This window comes from Aquarana catesbeiana, linkage group LG03, assembly GCF_042186555.1.
Source record: "Aquarana catesbeiana isolate 2022-GZ linkage group LG03, ASM4218655v1, whole genome shotgun sequence".
NCBI classification, from domain to species: domain Eukaryota; kingdom Metazoa; phylum Chordata; class Amphibia; order Anura; family Ranidae; genus Aquarana; species Aquarana catesbeiana.
In genome coordinates this window covers 608,095,028-608,110,092 of record NC_133326.1, presented here as the reverse complement: position 1 = coordinate 608,110,092, position 15,065 = coordinate 608,095,028, and the positions used below count along the sequence as shown (strand labels likewise).

Below are 15,065 nucleotides of genomic sequence, written 5' to 3'. Positions count from 1 at the left end.
CTTTCCCAACTCCCCTAAACCTCATGACAGACAGGCACCTCTGCTGTTAATGATCCAGCTGTTGGAATTTTGTTGAAATTGTCTAAGAGGCTGCCTGTTTGTTCCTATGGAATCTCTCGCTCTGAGTCAGTGAGATTCCACTTCCATCGCTATCAAACACAATTCGGCAGCGTTTGGCCCAAAGACAGGAGTACATGGGAAGGGAAGGGAAGGGAAGGATTTACCTTCAACTATGTAGTGTAATGACCTGCCCGATTCCATACAAATTGAAAGGGTTTATGTTTGACCTCATTATATGGTTTTGGTTAATCTAATGGAAAAAAAAAAAAATTGAACAACAAAACAGTATAATGTATGGCCAGCTTAAAGCCAGCCATAGAAGTGCGATTTTCTTTTCTGCAACCTCATGTTGTAGGAAAGAAATACCGCTCAATTCCCCCATCAGCACACAGTCAGTGTTGATGGGAAATCCTTCCCGCAGAGCCATTGTGTCCTCCCGGTGGGGGTACAGAGAGCGGTTCCTGCTGGGAGCACATACAGTGATCACTGCTAGCAGCTATAGCCGCTGGAAACATTCGCATGAAAATGCTAACATGCTTTTTGTACCCAAGTTGATTGAACAATTTGGATTAGAGCTGCACGATTAATCGTTAAGAATCGAAATCGCGATTCTTTTCCCTTCCCGATCTTCAAAACAGCGTTTCACAATTCTTTCTAACAAATGCAGAGAGTTCTCACAGCTGAAAAAAAAAAAAATCCAGGCAGCCTGCCAAGTTTTATTACAAAATGGCAGATAAGTATAAACAAAACAACATTTCTTCTTAGATCAAAAGAATGAAATTCTCCCTGTCGATAAGGGAAGTTTAAAGACTAAACCTTTTTGGATACAATCAGCCTGCCAATACATGGTCCGAATCTCAGCCTGCCCATACATGGTCCGAATCTCAGCCGATCGCTGCTGAACCGGCTGAGATTCAAACCTTCTATGGCCAGCTCAAGGCCCCTTTCACATGAGCAGCTGTCAGTCAGTTTTTGACCAGCGATTACATGGATCAAAAAGGAATTGCAATGTATTCCTATGGGTGGCCAGATGTAAGCAGACATGTGTTAATCTATAATCGGCCCACTGGGTCTGTTCAGGTTCATTAAAAGTTTGCATCCAGGTCTGCTTTTACTGACCTGACCGGTTGTGGGTGGATATTTGTGGATGCAAGTCTACTTACATACAGCCACCCATAGAGATTATATTATATAGGTCTGTTCTTTCCAAAAAAAAAAAAAAAAAAAAAAAAAAAAAAAGGAAGAAGTCTGAACATAGATGTCATTTATGCGACATCAGAGAGAAAAAAAAAAAAAAAAAAAAAAAATCACTCAAAGATGAGTGAAAATCACAGTTGTGACCATAACAATTGTACTCAATGGTAGATTTCCCCTCTGCTCCTGTGCTAGTGGTTACAGTCCTAACATCGAGGGTGGCTCTCCCCAGCCTGAACCATAGCAATAGAAACCGTTCCACATACTTTTCACAAAGTACCGGCTGGAGTTATAGTTAAGCACTGAAGGAAGGACAGGGATGGTATTCTGCACCTTAAACAAAAACCATCAACAATGGCTGCCCCCATATTTCAATTGTGATGGTTTCTTTCAATAACCAACACAAAAAATTTCAGTGCAATAGGTCAGGAATACAATCATCGTTAATGAATAACCTTGGAGGGCTTCCATTGGACATCTTTGCAGATCTGTAGAAGTTGCAATATTCAGTCTAGCTAGAGTGGCAGCAACCTGTCCTGCTGTCCACGGCAGATAGGATTTCATAACGCACATTAGCACACAGCAGCTATGACGAGGCATTTTTACATCGAGCGTTGAGCCAGAAAGATTGGGTGGGGAATTAAATAGGCATTTCGCGAGATCACAGCGATACCAAAGTACTTATGAAAACAAAGTGCAGCCTTGAGAATGCCGCTAAGCCATTCATCTCCTGCATAAACTCAGCGTTTTATGAACTCGCTGTAAATACATCTAACCACTAACAAAGGCTCTAGCCAAGAGGAATTTATGCTAACCATGCCAGACACATGCTCACTGCTTTGTAAGCCAATCTAGACTGTAATTTGGGAAATCCTCTAAGTTTCAAAACAGGAGCTGCTTACAACATTTCTGCAGTTGGAATTGCAGGGATTTTGTAAGACCCTTTGGTCAGATTTTTTGTATTACTACTGAACAAGTTATTCAATTTGGCAAGACAAAGTATTACAGCAGGCTTAAAGGGCCACGATCAGAAAAAAAATTTTGAACTCTCATAAATGTATACAGTTCATTCACATAATGTAAAAATATTTAGTATAAACTCAGGTGAGACCATTTGGATACAGATGGGTCCCTAAAAATACCATCTGCTGGCTAAGGAGCCTAAGGGGGGAAAAATCTCGGCGGCTGTCCATCACCTCCTTGGATCTGGGGGGGGCCCACACCAAAACGTTATTTTATTTTTTATAAATTTGGCGTGAGGTTTCCTCCATACCAGCAAAGGAATTGTTTTGATTGGTCAAAGGACACATCGCAATCATCTCAAAGGTCGGATCCGGTTTATTGAAGAGGCATAGAGGTCGGAGGGCAAAGTCGGATCGGAAGTCATATGACTTCCATGTCGGAGCAGTGTGAACCCAGCCTCAGATTGAAAGTACACTCCATAACTGCACATTTCAGGCCAACAAGAAGCAATGCTGCAATAAAAGATTGGCCAGGTTTAGGATTATGCTTTCTATCTGCTTAGGTGGCAATCTAAATACCTTTAACAGCAGAATCTCAGGGACCCGGTCACCTACATTGTAATACAAGATGGCGAGAAGTGTCAGTGTGTGGTACAAGTTGCTTTCATCAGCATTTATGCTCCAAGACGCAAGTACATGGCTCTACACTAAGGATACCATCACTGGAATGAATACAGAGCCGGACTCTAATGACTTCCTTCTGAAAATGCAGCAATTATACAGCCACTGAACTCAAAAATTACTAATCTGCATATAAAAAGCATGAAAGCCAGGCAACCAGCATTTTCAGTAGATGAGTTCGACAATGGCCGTCTGTTTTGCATGACTGGCTTATTTAAAGGTGAACTGCAAGCAGACAAAGGCACAGAATGAAGTTCTGTATTAAAAGATAAGGAAATTTATGTACATTTTTTTATTGCAAGCAATGTACACTAGTAAAGAAAAAAGTAACCTTGCATTACCCTGTACAGCACAGCTCAGACTAGGTGAGGTTGAAGCAGCCCAAGGAGCCTACCAGATGTACTGTGATACTCTGCCCAGTAAGTGTTCATTGTGTTAATTCAAAAAAAAAAAAAAAAAAAAAAAAAAAGTTATTCCAATTTATTGCTATCACAAGGAATGAACATGTAACATCCCTTGTGACAGCTTTGGCAGTGACAGATTATTATTATTGAGAAATTAGGTGTCTATTAGACCTCTGATCCTCTGTCCTCCAGGGCAGCCGATTAACCACTTCAATACAGGGCACTTCTACACCTTCCGGCCCAGACCAATTTTCAGCGCTATCACACTTTGAATGATAATTGGGCGGTCATGCGACGCTGTACCCAAAAACAAAATTTTAAAACATTTTTTCCCACAAACGGAACTCTCTCTTAGCGATATTTGATCACCTCTGGGGTTTGTATTTCTTTGCACCACAAAAAAAAAAAAAAAAAAAAAAAAGTTTGTTTCTGTTACTAAACTTTGTAAATAAGTAGGTTTTCTCCTTCGCTGATTGGCACTGATAGGCACTTATATGCAGCACTGATGGGCACTGATCAGAAGGCACCGGCACGCATCACTGATTGGCCTCCCTGTTGGGTTCTAGTGGATTTACCTGGTGGTCATGGGTGGGCATCCCTGGTGGTCATCCTTGAGGGAGGAAGTGCATTGATGATCATCAATAATCACAGACCCCCCTGTCAGGAGAGCAGCCAGGGCTCTCCTCTATTCGCATCTGTTAGTGCGATTAGAGGAAAAGCCAATACACAGCTTTTCCTGTTTACAATGATCAGCTGTGATTACCACGTGATCAGCCGTGTCCAAAGAGCCTACGTCATAGGCTCTTTACCTCAGAGATGCGGTGTGTCAAACTGACACCGCTGATCACTGCGCTGTGTGCCACCCCGGGTGGGTGCGTGTTCGTGGCTTATCCTGCTGGACCTCATTTGATGCCCAGTCAGGATAACAGAACCAAGGGAAGTGGTTAAACAGACTGATTTGATCAACTGCTTCCTTGACCAGTAGCAGCCAGGGAATGAGCACTGAAACCAAAGACAATGAAGTCCTCATTACTTCTGGCTTTATTTGCTACAAAGACAGCCAGTCTTACTGCTTGCAGGGGTCCCAGGCTCCCCGGTAGAACACGAGAGCCAAGGAACAGCGCCAGGAGGGGGCAGACCCCCTTACAGCCCTTTAAAGCAAAAGTCCTAGCCGTGACTGAGTACCTGTATAATCTGCATGTTAAATAATACTGAAGTAAAGGACAAAGGTTGGAACGCAAAAAAAGGAAGGACGCACAAAGCTGCCAGCTATGACCGTGACCTATTACCTGAAAACTCACCTCTACAGACAGCACAGAGGAAAATGCAGGTGATACAGAGCACAGGGCAACAATCAGATATGATCATGTTCTGCAATAGCAATCATTAGATCCAGATTAAAGCGGAGTTCCACCCAAAAATGGAACTTTCACTTTAAGTGTTGGGGACCCCCTGTGGCTCAAATGTGGCATGTCATTTTTTTTGGGCAGGGGAAAAGCGGGTACCCTGTTTTTACAGGCACCCAGCTGCCACTTCCTCCCCTGGCACTGCCGGAAGGAAGATTACCTCCACCTTCCTCCCATCTTCTGGGACATGTCACAGGTCCTAGAAGATTGCCCGGCAATTCACAGCGTGCCTCGCGCAGTGCACGCCAGGCGCCCAGTTAGAATGTCGGTGGAGAGGAGGGGGGCTTTGTGCGCCCGCATCGCTGGACATGTAAGTGTCTGATTAATAAAAGTCACACTTTTTGTAGCTGCTGACTTTTAAATGGGTGGAATTCCGCTTTAGCAGCACAGTTGACAAAAGTTCACTACAATATAATTCAGGACAATATAATTTCAACATATACACGGATGTGTAACCTGCATCTAAAGCCTCATACACACGCTTAGATTTTCGGGCGACCAAACTCCCATTTTTTGTGGCATGCTAGTCTCAAATCGAAAGTGAAGAGGTTACTCACAATATGAAAATTTTCATACGACAGAATACAACGTCAGAAGTGATGTAATGTGTTGAATAGTTTTGTATGTATTCTTTCGTTTGAGTATGTATAGTCTTGCTCTTACGATTTTTTTTCATACGAAAACCGTTGTCTTATGTACACACGATCGGACTTTTGGAATTTTGTTTGACGGTTGTTGGCTCCAACTTGTCTTGCATACACACGGTCACAGAAATGTTGGCCAACAATTATGAACGTGACGTACAACGAGCCGAGAAATGGGTAGTTCAATAGCCAGTGTTAGGGATGCACCGAAATTTCGGCCACCAAAACATATCGGCCGAAAATGGCCCTTTTGGCAAAAAGCCGAAAGAGAATTTTTGCAGATACCGAAAGGGGTGGGGCCTGGGCGGGGCTCTGCCCCTGGTGCCGCTTATCAGGGGGGCTTCCTATATTGTAGAAGAGAGGAGAGCTGCCGCCTGTTTGATTACAGCGCCGGGAACATCACAGCTTTCATTTCAATAGCTGTGTGTTCCCCGCTGCGCGCCGTCACATACAGCCCCTCCCGCTTGTCCGGGCACTTTGATAGACAGGGTGATCTGTCTATCAAAGTGCCCGGACAAGGGGGAGGGGCTGTATGTGACGGCGCGCAGCGGGGAACACACAGCTATTGAAATGAAAGCTGTGATGTTCCCGGCGCTGTAATCAAACAGGCGGCGGCGGCTCTCCTCTACCTTCACTGGCTACAATGGGGACACAGGCTGCACTACTGGGGACACAGGCTGCACCTGACGGGCACCGGTGAGGCTGCATTGATCTCCTGTACCACGTCCGCAGTCTCTGACCATCTCCTGTACCACGTCCGCAGTCTCTGACCATCTCCTGTATAAAAATATTTTTAAAAACCAGTCACTTTCGGTATCGGTGCTGTTTCGGTATCTGTTTTCGGGATCAAGGAAGATTTATTTTCACTATCGGTTTCGGCCCCAAAAAACCCATTTGGTGCATCCCTAGCCAGTGTGGTTCCTTCTGCTTGATTCAGAGCATGCGTGAACTTATGCGTCAGACTTGTGTACACACGATCAGAAATTCCGACAACAAAGTTTTGTTGGCGGAAAATTTGAGAACCTGCTAAGTTCCATGGAGCATACACACAGTCGGACTTTCAGCCAACAAGCTCACATCCAACATTTCCCGTCAGAAAATCCGACCGCGTGTACACGGCATTAGAGAATTGTGTTGCAGATTTATCAAAGCAGTATTAGATTCATACTTTAGCCAATTTTTTTTTTTCTTCGAACCAGTAGGTTGAACGAAAAAAAAAAAACACAACTGACTCCATTCCACACATTCAAGGTGGATGGGTGAATCCTCCTGCTGAGCTATTGTATTCTGACAGCTGGGAGACTTCCCTGCCATCAGATTACACTGATCACTGCTGCCAGATAGAGCCTTCAGTGCTGATCGAGCGGCCAGAATCAAACAGAACGGTTGTACGGGCAATCAGCAGACAGTCTTCTGTTCAACCACAGTGCCCAAACATGGATTACAATTCAGCTGGTTCCTGCTGAACGTCCATTCATGTATGGACAGCTTTACACAAACCTCTCCGCAGACTGACAATTTTGCTGTCAAAAGGATGTCTGTAATGCACCTCCATCCAGAATTAACACACCCCAAAGCTGGCTATACACAGTTGTCTTTCCCCCCCCCTATTCATCCAGCAGGCTGAGCCCCTGCAGACACTAATCTGTTTTTCCTATTGCCCTGTTATAGCAGCGATTTTTAAACTAGCAGCCTCATGTAACAGATCTCCATTCTATGACTGTCTCTTAAAGCATGTCCTCAACAATTCTTATATAGCATGTTCACAATCTCGGTCAGAGACTGCAGGCAAGTTGCAGGAGACAGTCAGATTGCAGACATAATGCAAGAGATTGACAATCTCCTGTATGTCCACAGTCTGACTTTATATTGTTGTATGTCTGCTGTCTCTGACAATGAATATTCACTGAATTTTATCTGCGGCCATTGATGTGAGGGGCCGCACTTGAGTGCCCCCCATATCAAGAAAGCCAACCACCAATGGTCTAGGGCAGGAGTCTCCAAACTGCGGCCCATATGTGCCCCTTTGCTTGCCTTTATCTGGCCCTTGGGGCACCATCCCTCCCACAGGCACATAAGATGGGGCACCATTCCTCCCACCAATAGGTCACTAGTCCTTCCACTAAAACCAAAGATGGAGCACTTTCTAATCCCACTGGCCACAGACAGGCCCCCTGAAAGCCTCAAGGGCAGTAAACTGGCTCTTTGTTCACATAGTGTGGAGACCCCTGGTCTGCAGCATGATGTAAGTGTTACCCTATGCTCCCAGGATGTTAGTGGGCCCTCGGTGTCCTCACATACAATGCAGAACTACTGGTCCCGCACTGTATAGGATGACACCAGAGAGCTATGACCAGGTAGTGAAAAAAAGTTGCTTCAGATGACAAGGAGGAAGCCTGAAGAGCAATGAATATAGCAAGTATTTCACCTTATTCCTATCCCCCTAGACAGAACATGCATTTAACCCTCAACTTTTCCTCAAGTCTGGATTGCAGTTTAGAAGAACTAAAGCAAGTGTACAACTGTCAGACTGATACTTTTATCATGTGCTCAACCTACGAGTAGGTTTTTTTCATGCACTTCACAGATACAAGGCTCAGTATCTGACATCTTGGTGCACAACCTGTAGGCCAAATGTGACCCTTTGGTACTTATGCAGCCCTCAGACCCAGCGGTCAGCATTGAGAGCATTGACTGGTGAAGAAACTAATTACAGTGATCTCTGGAAGTCACTTGTAACATTTCCCAGACATTGGCTATATTCTGCACCAAGTCTCCAACCACACATGTAGCATGCTTAGTGTCTCCAGCTCTCGCCTATGGGATGACCTGAGTCCCTGATCATCTCCTATGGGTATGTCCACAACAGTCTTCTGTAGTAAAACATACAATGAACATTACATGTGGTCCTTTGGTAATGTTAGGAGCTGCCGTTGTGGCCCCCTACCCCTGGTAAGCTGATCACACCTGCTATAAGAGGACGCTATGCTTATAAAAGCGAAAAAAAAAAAAAAAAAAAAAAAAACACCACACAACCCACACACATTCCTTCTGTACACACAGGGAGGATACAACACCTGAGGATTGCTACATGTAACTGTTTCTTCTTCAACATCCACCGAAACTTCTGCATTTGTCAGGGAAGTGCTCACAGCTATAGTGACAGCTGTAATGTGGTATACTTCCTGGGGGGGTGACCACCATATGACACAAGATCTGTGATCTCTCAAAGTCTAACCCATCCATCAAAACTTTCCTTTACACCAAGTCTACACACAAAAACCACGAGGCTAACCCCAGCCCTGCTCTATTAAAAACGAGACTAATTTAAATATGACATACATCTCCAGTTTAATACAACGTGTCCAGACACTTCCACAAGACTGCATTGCAAAAGATAATTAAAGGCCTCTGGGCTATATAAGCAATAAACACATACAAATAAAAAAAAAACTTAGCTGGCTGAGCTCATTTGAAAGAATCAAATGGTTGTGTATGATTAACAGACTTGACAGAAAACACTTTGAGCAAGCAGCAGGTTTAGAATGCCTAAAATAAAACAAACACACACACACACACACACACACACAGCAAATAAAAATTAAGGAAAGTATTTATCCGAATTATCTTAGCAATAAATAAATCTGATATTTTATAGGCAGAAGACCTCTGCAGTGGGTTACAATTCCAGCAAATAACAGAGTTATGCCGCATACACACAACCGCACTTTCCAGCAGAAAAGGTCAGACGGAATCATTCCGTCGGACATTCTGATCGTGTGTGGGCTTCATCGGAATTCTTCTTTATAAAATTCTGACGGACCTAGAAATAGAACACGTTTCAAATCTTTCCGACGGATTCCATTCCTATCGGGAAAACCGTTAGTCTGTATGCTAGTCCGACGGACCAAAAACGACACAAATGGGGTACTGGCTATTGAACTTCCGTTTTCTATTCCCGTCGTACATCATCGTGTTCTAAATGAACGGACTTTGGTGCGATCGTGTGTAGGCAAGTCTGTTTCAGCGGAACTCCATCAGAAAGACTGTCAGAGTCTACTCTGACGTAAAATCCGGTCGTGTGTACTCGGCATCGGTTCACACTGCTGCGACCGCAAAGTTGTCAGACTCTGCATTGCGACTTGATGCAACTGATTCTTTGAGACTTTGGCAAATCAGAATAATACAGGAGTGTGACATTACTAAACTTACAAAACCCTCTAAATTGGCAGCCAAAGTTGCAAAGAAATAAACTTCCTTGCAACTTTTGTGATTTTAACATTGCAGTTTATGGCATTCAAGGAAGATGCAGAGAAGTAGTGCAAAACAATTTTTTTCGTCGTTGTGACCTGAGTCGCAGCAAAAAAGATCGCTCTTATTGAAATTAATGTTTTGAATTGTCATACGACTGTCACACGCTGCAGAAAGTCACATGAGAAGTCGCTGCAGTGTGAACCAGGGCTTAGTCATTAGGTTATGCACACTGGGCTTAAACACTGCATCTAGAGGATTTTTGCGTTTTGCCTGTAGAAGCAGCGCAATGTTACCCTATGTGTCCATGCATATTAGGACGTTTAGAGGCATATTGTGGGCCAGGGCTTGACGTCTATAAATTGCATCCTGGCTTTTGTCAGCCTCCTCACTGCTGTCATCCCCTGCACACCTATCCGTCTAGGGCAGGGGTCTCCAAACCCCGGCCTGCGGGCCACATCCAGCAAGCAGGTGTGTTTTGTCCAGCCCCAGCTTGCCCAGACTCTGCCAACCCAGCACTGCCGATCTGCTGGCTTTTAAAAGCAGCTGCTGTTATCAGCATACATGTCTGCCAGGCCCAGGACAAAAAGCCGCTCCCCGCACACCCTCCCGTGCTGCCAGAGGATTGGCTGCTGTGCTGAGCTGAGGATTGGCTGTTAGGAGGTGACATCAGAGCAGCACCTCTCGGCTTCCCGCATGTTGTTTGCATTAGGAATCTTTCCACCTTACAGCCTGCGGGTGTAGCAGTGTGCAGGAGAGCTGAAGTCGGCCCCTACGGTAAAGAAGTCAGCTTGTACAGGCAAGCGTCAAATGGGCATAAATCTGCACACATACATCTGCTGGGGACACTGGTAGTGGGCACATCTATGCTGGGGACACCAATAATGGGAGACTCTGATGGGGACACATATGGGGGACATTGATATTGGGGAGATTCTGATGGGCGCGCAGAAGTTTTCGGCCCCCGAATACTTGTAAAATCTACAATGTGGCCCTTGTGTTGAAAAGTTTGGAGACCTCTGGTCTAGGGTAACATCATCCGTCGCCATTGTGAATCTCCCTACACTTGAAAAATCCATACACAGCCCTGGAAGCCGTGTAGAAGCATAATCTTTGCAAGGGCTCCCAGCCATTGGTTAGCGTGTGATAGCACTGACCAATAAGAGAGTCTGTGCTTTCTTTTGAGACAAAAGACTCATTGGTCAGCACGGTCACATGACATCTGTTCTTTTGTCTAGGAAGAAAGAACAGACTTATTGGTCAGCCCTTGCAAAGATTATGCTTATATACAGCTTCCAGGGCTGTGTACAGATGTTTGAAGTATATGGAGATGCACACGGCGACCATGGGCGGCGTGGTGGCAGATTTTACACAAGACAGATACGTGCACAGGTGACGGCAGCAGTGAGGAGGCTGTTAGGAGGGTCTTAATGCCCCCCCTGGTGTGAAGGTGGTGGCGATGGAGGGGTGGGGGGTGAGAACTATTTTTGGCACTGCAATACATCATAATGAACAGAGTATTCACACTTACAGGTTGTGGTGCTGTAATGAGCAAGTACACTTCTGACCACTGTATATGTGCTGTAAGGTGCTACTCACCACCCATCCATTTTGCCACCTTCCTAAGCATAGATGTAAGTACACCCTTGTTGGCCATACACAATACGAAAAATCGGCCGAAATTCAGTCATTTAGACAGTTCGTTCTTCGGCCAGTTAATGAGCACAAAGTTGATAATCATTGGGACGTTTTTGAGACAAAAAGCGAAGGACAAGTTTGTAAATGTTTCTCCCGAACAAACGATAAATTGAAACGCTAATGTGTTTCCCGTCTGAACTGTCTGCACTAGGTATATGTAAAAAAAGACAAACAAAAAAAGCATTCATTTATGTCCACTGAACGATTGGTCATTACATGATGGCACTATCGTTTGCACTCAGGACCAAATGTTCGTTTTTTGAAAATGGGTTCTGACGATTTTTCAGATAATGTATGGCCAGCATTTACTACATGTGAAACCAGCAATGACCTAAGCCAGTAAACAAAAAGACAATGGATGATGAAGCCGTTGAAGATAAGCCAGTATTGGTCACGGATGGACTCTGCTATATGACAAAACAATCCCAAACTAAAAGCCCACCAATGATGGGAAATCTGGAAATTCCCCCATACAGTGGGTATGTGCCTGCACCACAAAGATTAACCGCTCATTTAGTCTACGGTGGAGTAAAAGAATATTTACTTACCTGATCCATGGCTCCCCCATGTTCCAGCAGTGGGCTGTCCCTCGGCGCCATCATGTCCTAAAGCAGGCTATTGTAATGTAAGAGTCTGACCAAGAGATACATACTGAATGGTCTACACTACAGTTATTTCTCTTACAACATTGTTTTAGTGAATTTAAAGAAGAATGTAGTCAGATTTTACAACCACCTGTAGATCTAGAGCCAACTACGTAATAGAAGGGTCTGCACTGTTAGAGCTTCTTCACCAAAAAAAAGGGTCCATGAAACTGTCTCAACTTGAGTGCAGCCACACTGGTTTTTTCAGACAACTGAATTCCCCCCCCCCCCCAGGTGTGTTGATCTGCATAGAACAAATCTGGAGGGCATGTGCGGGAATGACGTCATCGCGTCATAGCAGTGCAAACTAGCTCATTATGACTTTGCCTTAGGGGTTTTTTTTTTTTTCTCCTGCAGGTATACAACCACTTTAAAAGGTAGCATGTTGAGCTCACAGGTGGCTACGCCTGTAAAACTTGCCTTATTAACTCAATGGGGCCACACTGCAACTGAGCCAAACGATATTCAACAGGTGACAGGATTGCCTCCTAAGTGCCTGAACGCCACCCTGTTAAAAGCGATCCACCCCACCTATCTTTTCAGAGTGTGCTGCAGTGTGAACTTAACCTTGGGGCTTCCATTCTTTTGTCCATTCTGTACATCCTGCCCTTGAAGGATTAGCTCATCTCCTGCAGAGGTCAGTGTAGTTATTTGTCTGAGTATTTTTAGCCATGTGCAGCCCCCATGCATTTCCTCCACCGGTACAGTGTAACAATGTAACCGTTACTGTCCATGCTGACATTACAGCAGTATTAAACCCAAAAGCAAACATTATATTACAGGGTACCAATTCTTAGATATGATGGCTGCATTTGTTTTCTTTTAGGCCATGTTCACACAGAGATTAGAAACAGGCATTTGGAGGTGCACATTTGCCCCTCTGCAAACACCTAATAAAGCAGTCTGCAATGGATAATATGGACAGATCTGTCCACGTCTGAAAATAATGAAGCATTTGTTTCACTCTGCGGCAAAAATTAAGCTACATGTTGAGTCTGGAACAAGCTGAAGATCGTCAACGCCCTTGATTCAAGTCTATAGTGATTCACTGTAAACGCATCTTTAGTGTTTACAGCCCATTTTCTCAATTAAAAAAAAAAAAAAAAAATTTATATATATATATAAGTCTGGGTGTATTTTTAACAAGCTTTAGTGTCACTGTTAGGATTTTTGGCAAAAGCTTTCTTTCCTGGTGATCCTGCATATGTTGCCATGCAGATGCAACAATTAGGCTGCAATCACACCACTGCGTTTTGAATCGTGGGCAGATTGGCCACGATTTCAAAGCACTGAGGTGTGAATTACAAAACACAGAACGCACATTTGAGATACCATTCACCTAAAATCGCAGTGCAGTTCAGCCTCAATAAATCGCACTGCAATCGCGGCAAACCCCCATTGCGTGAAGCTTGTCCCCCCCCAAAAAAAGTGCAGGAGCTTCACACGATGTGGGTTGCCATGATTCATCACGCGTCAATCTCAGCAGAACCACAGTGCGATTTTAGGTGCCATTCAAATGGATGGATTCTCAAATGTGCGTTCTGCAATTTGTCATTCACATCTCGACGCTTTGAAAGCGCGGTATCTGCCCACGATCCAAAACGCTAAGGTGTGAATGCAGCTTTGGAAGGAGACCACCAACCATTTAACATCAACAAAGATCAGCTTTTATGTATATAAAACCTTTATCCTCAAAGAAAAAACAAAAAAATAAAAAACGTTTGCTAACTGCTTATTAGCTGGAGTTTGGCTTCAATTTGTTAGTGTATTTAAAGTGGAGTTCCACCTAAAAATGGAACTTCCGCTTTAAGGGAAGGTGACCCCGACATACCACATTTGGCACGTCTTTATTTTGGTGGGGGAGGGGGGTTTGAGCCAGTACCCTCTTTTTAGAGGGTTCCAGCTCCCACTTCCTTCCGGGGCACAGCGGCGCTGGAAGCTCACCTCTCCCCCCTCCATCTTGGCAATCTGGGACACGTCACGGGTCCCAGATGATTGCCTGGCCAGTCGCAGCGGGGCTCACGCATGTGCAGCGTGTGCCCGGCTGTGAAGCCACAGCTGGGCGCCCCACAGTGACAATGCCGGCGCCGCAGAGAGGAGAGGGTTACGAGCGAGGCTTCGTTCCCCCGCATCGCTGGACTCTGGGACAGGTAAGTGTCCGATTATTAAAAAAAGTCAGCAGCTGCAGTATTTGTAGCCGCTGACTTTTACATTTTTTTTTTTTTTTTTTTTTTTTAAATTGGAACTTCGCTTTAAATCTGCCAGTACATCTAACGCCCTCCCCCGACTGACAATGCTGCTGTACCTCCTGTTCCTCCAGAGTTGTGTCTCACTAATTCAGCAGGGTAGTTACTGGCCAGATCACCAGAAGAAAAGCCTTTAAAAAAAAGAAAACCAATGCAGCCCCACATATAATGATTGATAAGCTGCAATAGATGACATGTCTGAGTTTAACAGCGCTTTATTCCTGCTCTGTACTATATTGCAGGCTGCCCCTCTCTGCTTGTGTAATGATGATGATGACACACTGAGGAGACATTCCCATGCCATGCCTGGGCTGTGCACAGCGCCATGACACCTGTCAACAGGCCCCGCCCCCTTCTCCAGCTCTCACCTTGACAGAGTCCACCGGATACATGACTGTGTGCTCCAGGATACCAGCCACGGCCCCGGCCGTCATGTGGGTGAGCGGGGAGACCCCTGGCGGCAGGCTCTCGTAGTCCTCCCCCTCGCCGGGAAGGGCGGCCACCCCGTCCCTCGCCTCCATTGCAAGCCCGGCGCTTCGCAGGTCCATGGAGCAGCCGGGACGCGCGGAGACAACACCCCCTCCTCCTTTAAAGTAGCGAGCAGGCCACGCTCTGCCCGCTGAATGAAGCCAAATCGCCGCACACCATCCCTACACAGTCCGGCGTGACGTCAGGACAAGAGGCGGGGCTACCCCTACACAACACGGTAGCAACCACGGCGTCTCTTCTCCCTTGGAGACAAGGGGAAGCGATCATTGGTTGGCCACAAAAAAAAAACGCCTTACAACTCACTGAGGCCACGCCCGTTGTAGGTTTAGCGCTTGGCTTCAATGGGTCACGTGGCTGCAGGGCGGGAAAGCGATGGGATGGGAAGC

The 15,065-nt window shown here is 45.3% G+C and overlaps 1 protein-coding gene across 1 annotated transcript in view; it reads right to left on the bottom strand.

Moving 5' to 3' along the window:
* The window catches only part of SLC25A37 (solute carrier family 25 member 37), a 39,545-nt gene extending 24,684 nt beyond the window's left edge, over nt 1–14,861 (bottom strand). The window contains exon 1 of the mRNA XM_073622214.1: nt 14,559–14,861. Within this exon, the coding sequence (XP_073478315.1) occupies nt 14,559–14,738 (180 nt within the window). The 5' untranslated portion in view covers nt 14,739–14,861. The remainder of the gene's footprint in view (nt 1–14,558) is intronic.
* Nucleotides 14,862–15,065: the final 204 nt, after the last annotated feature.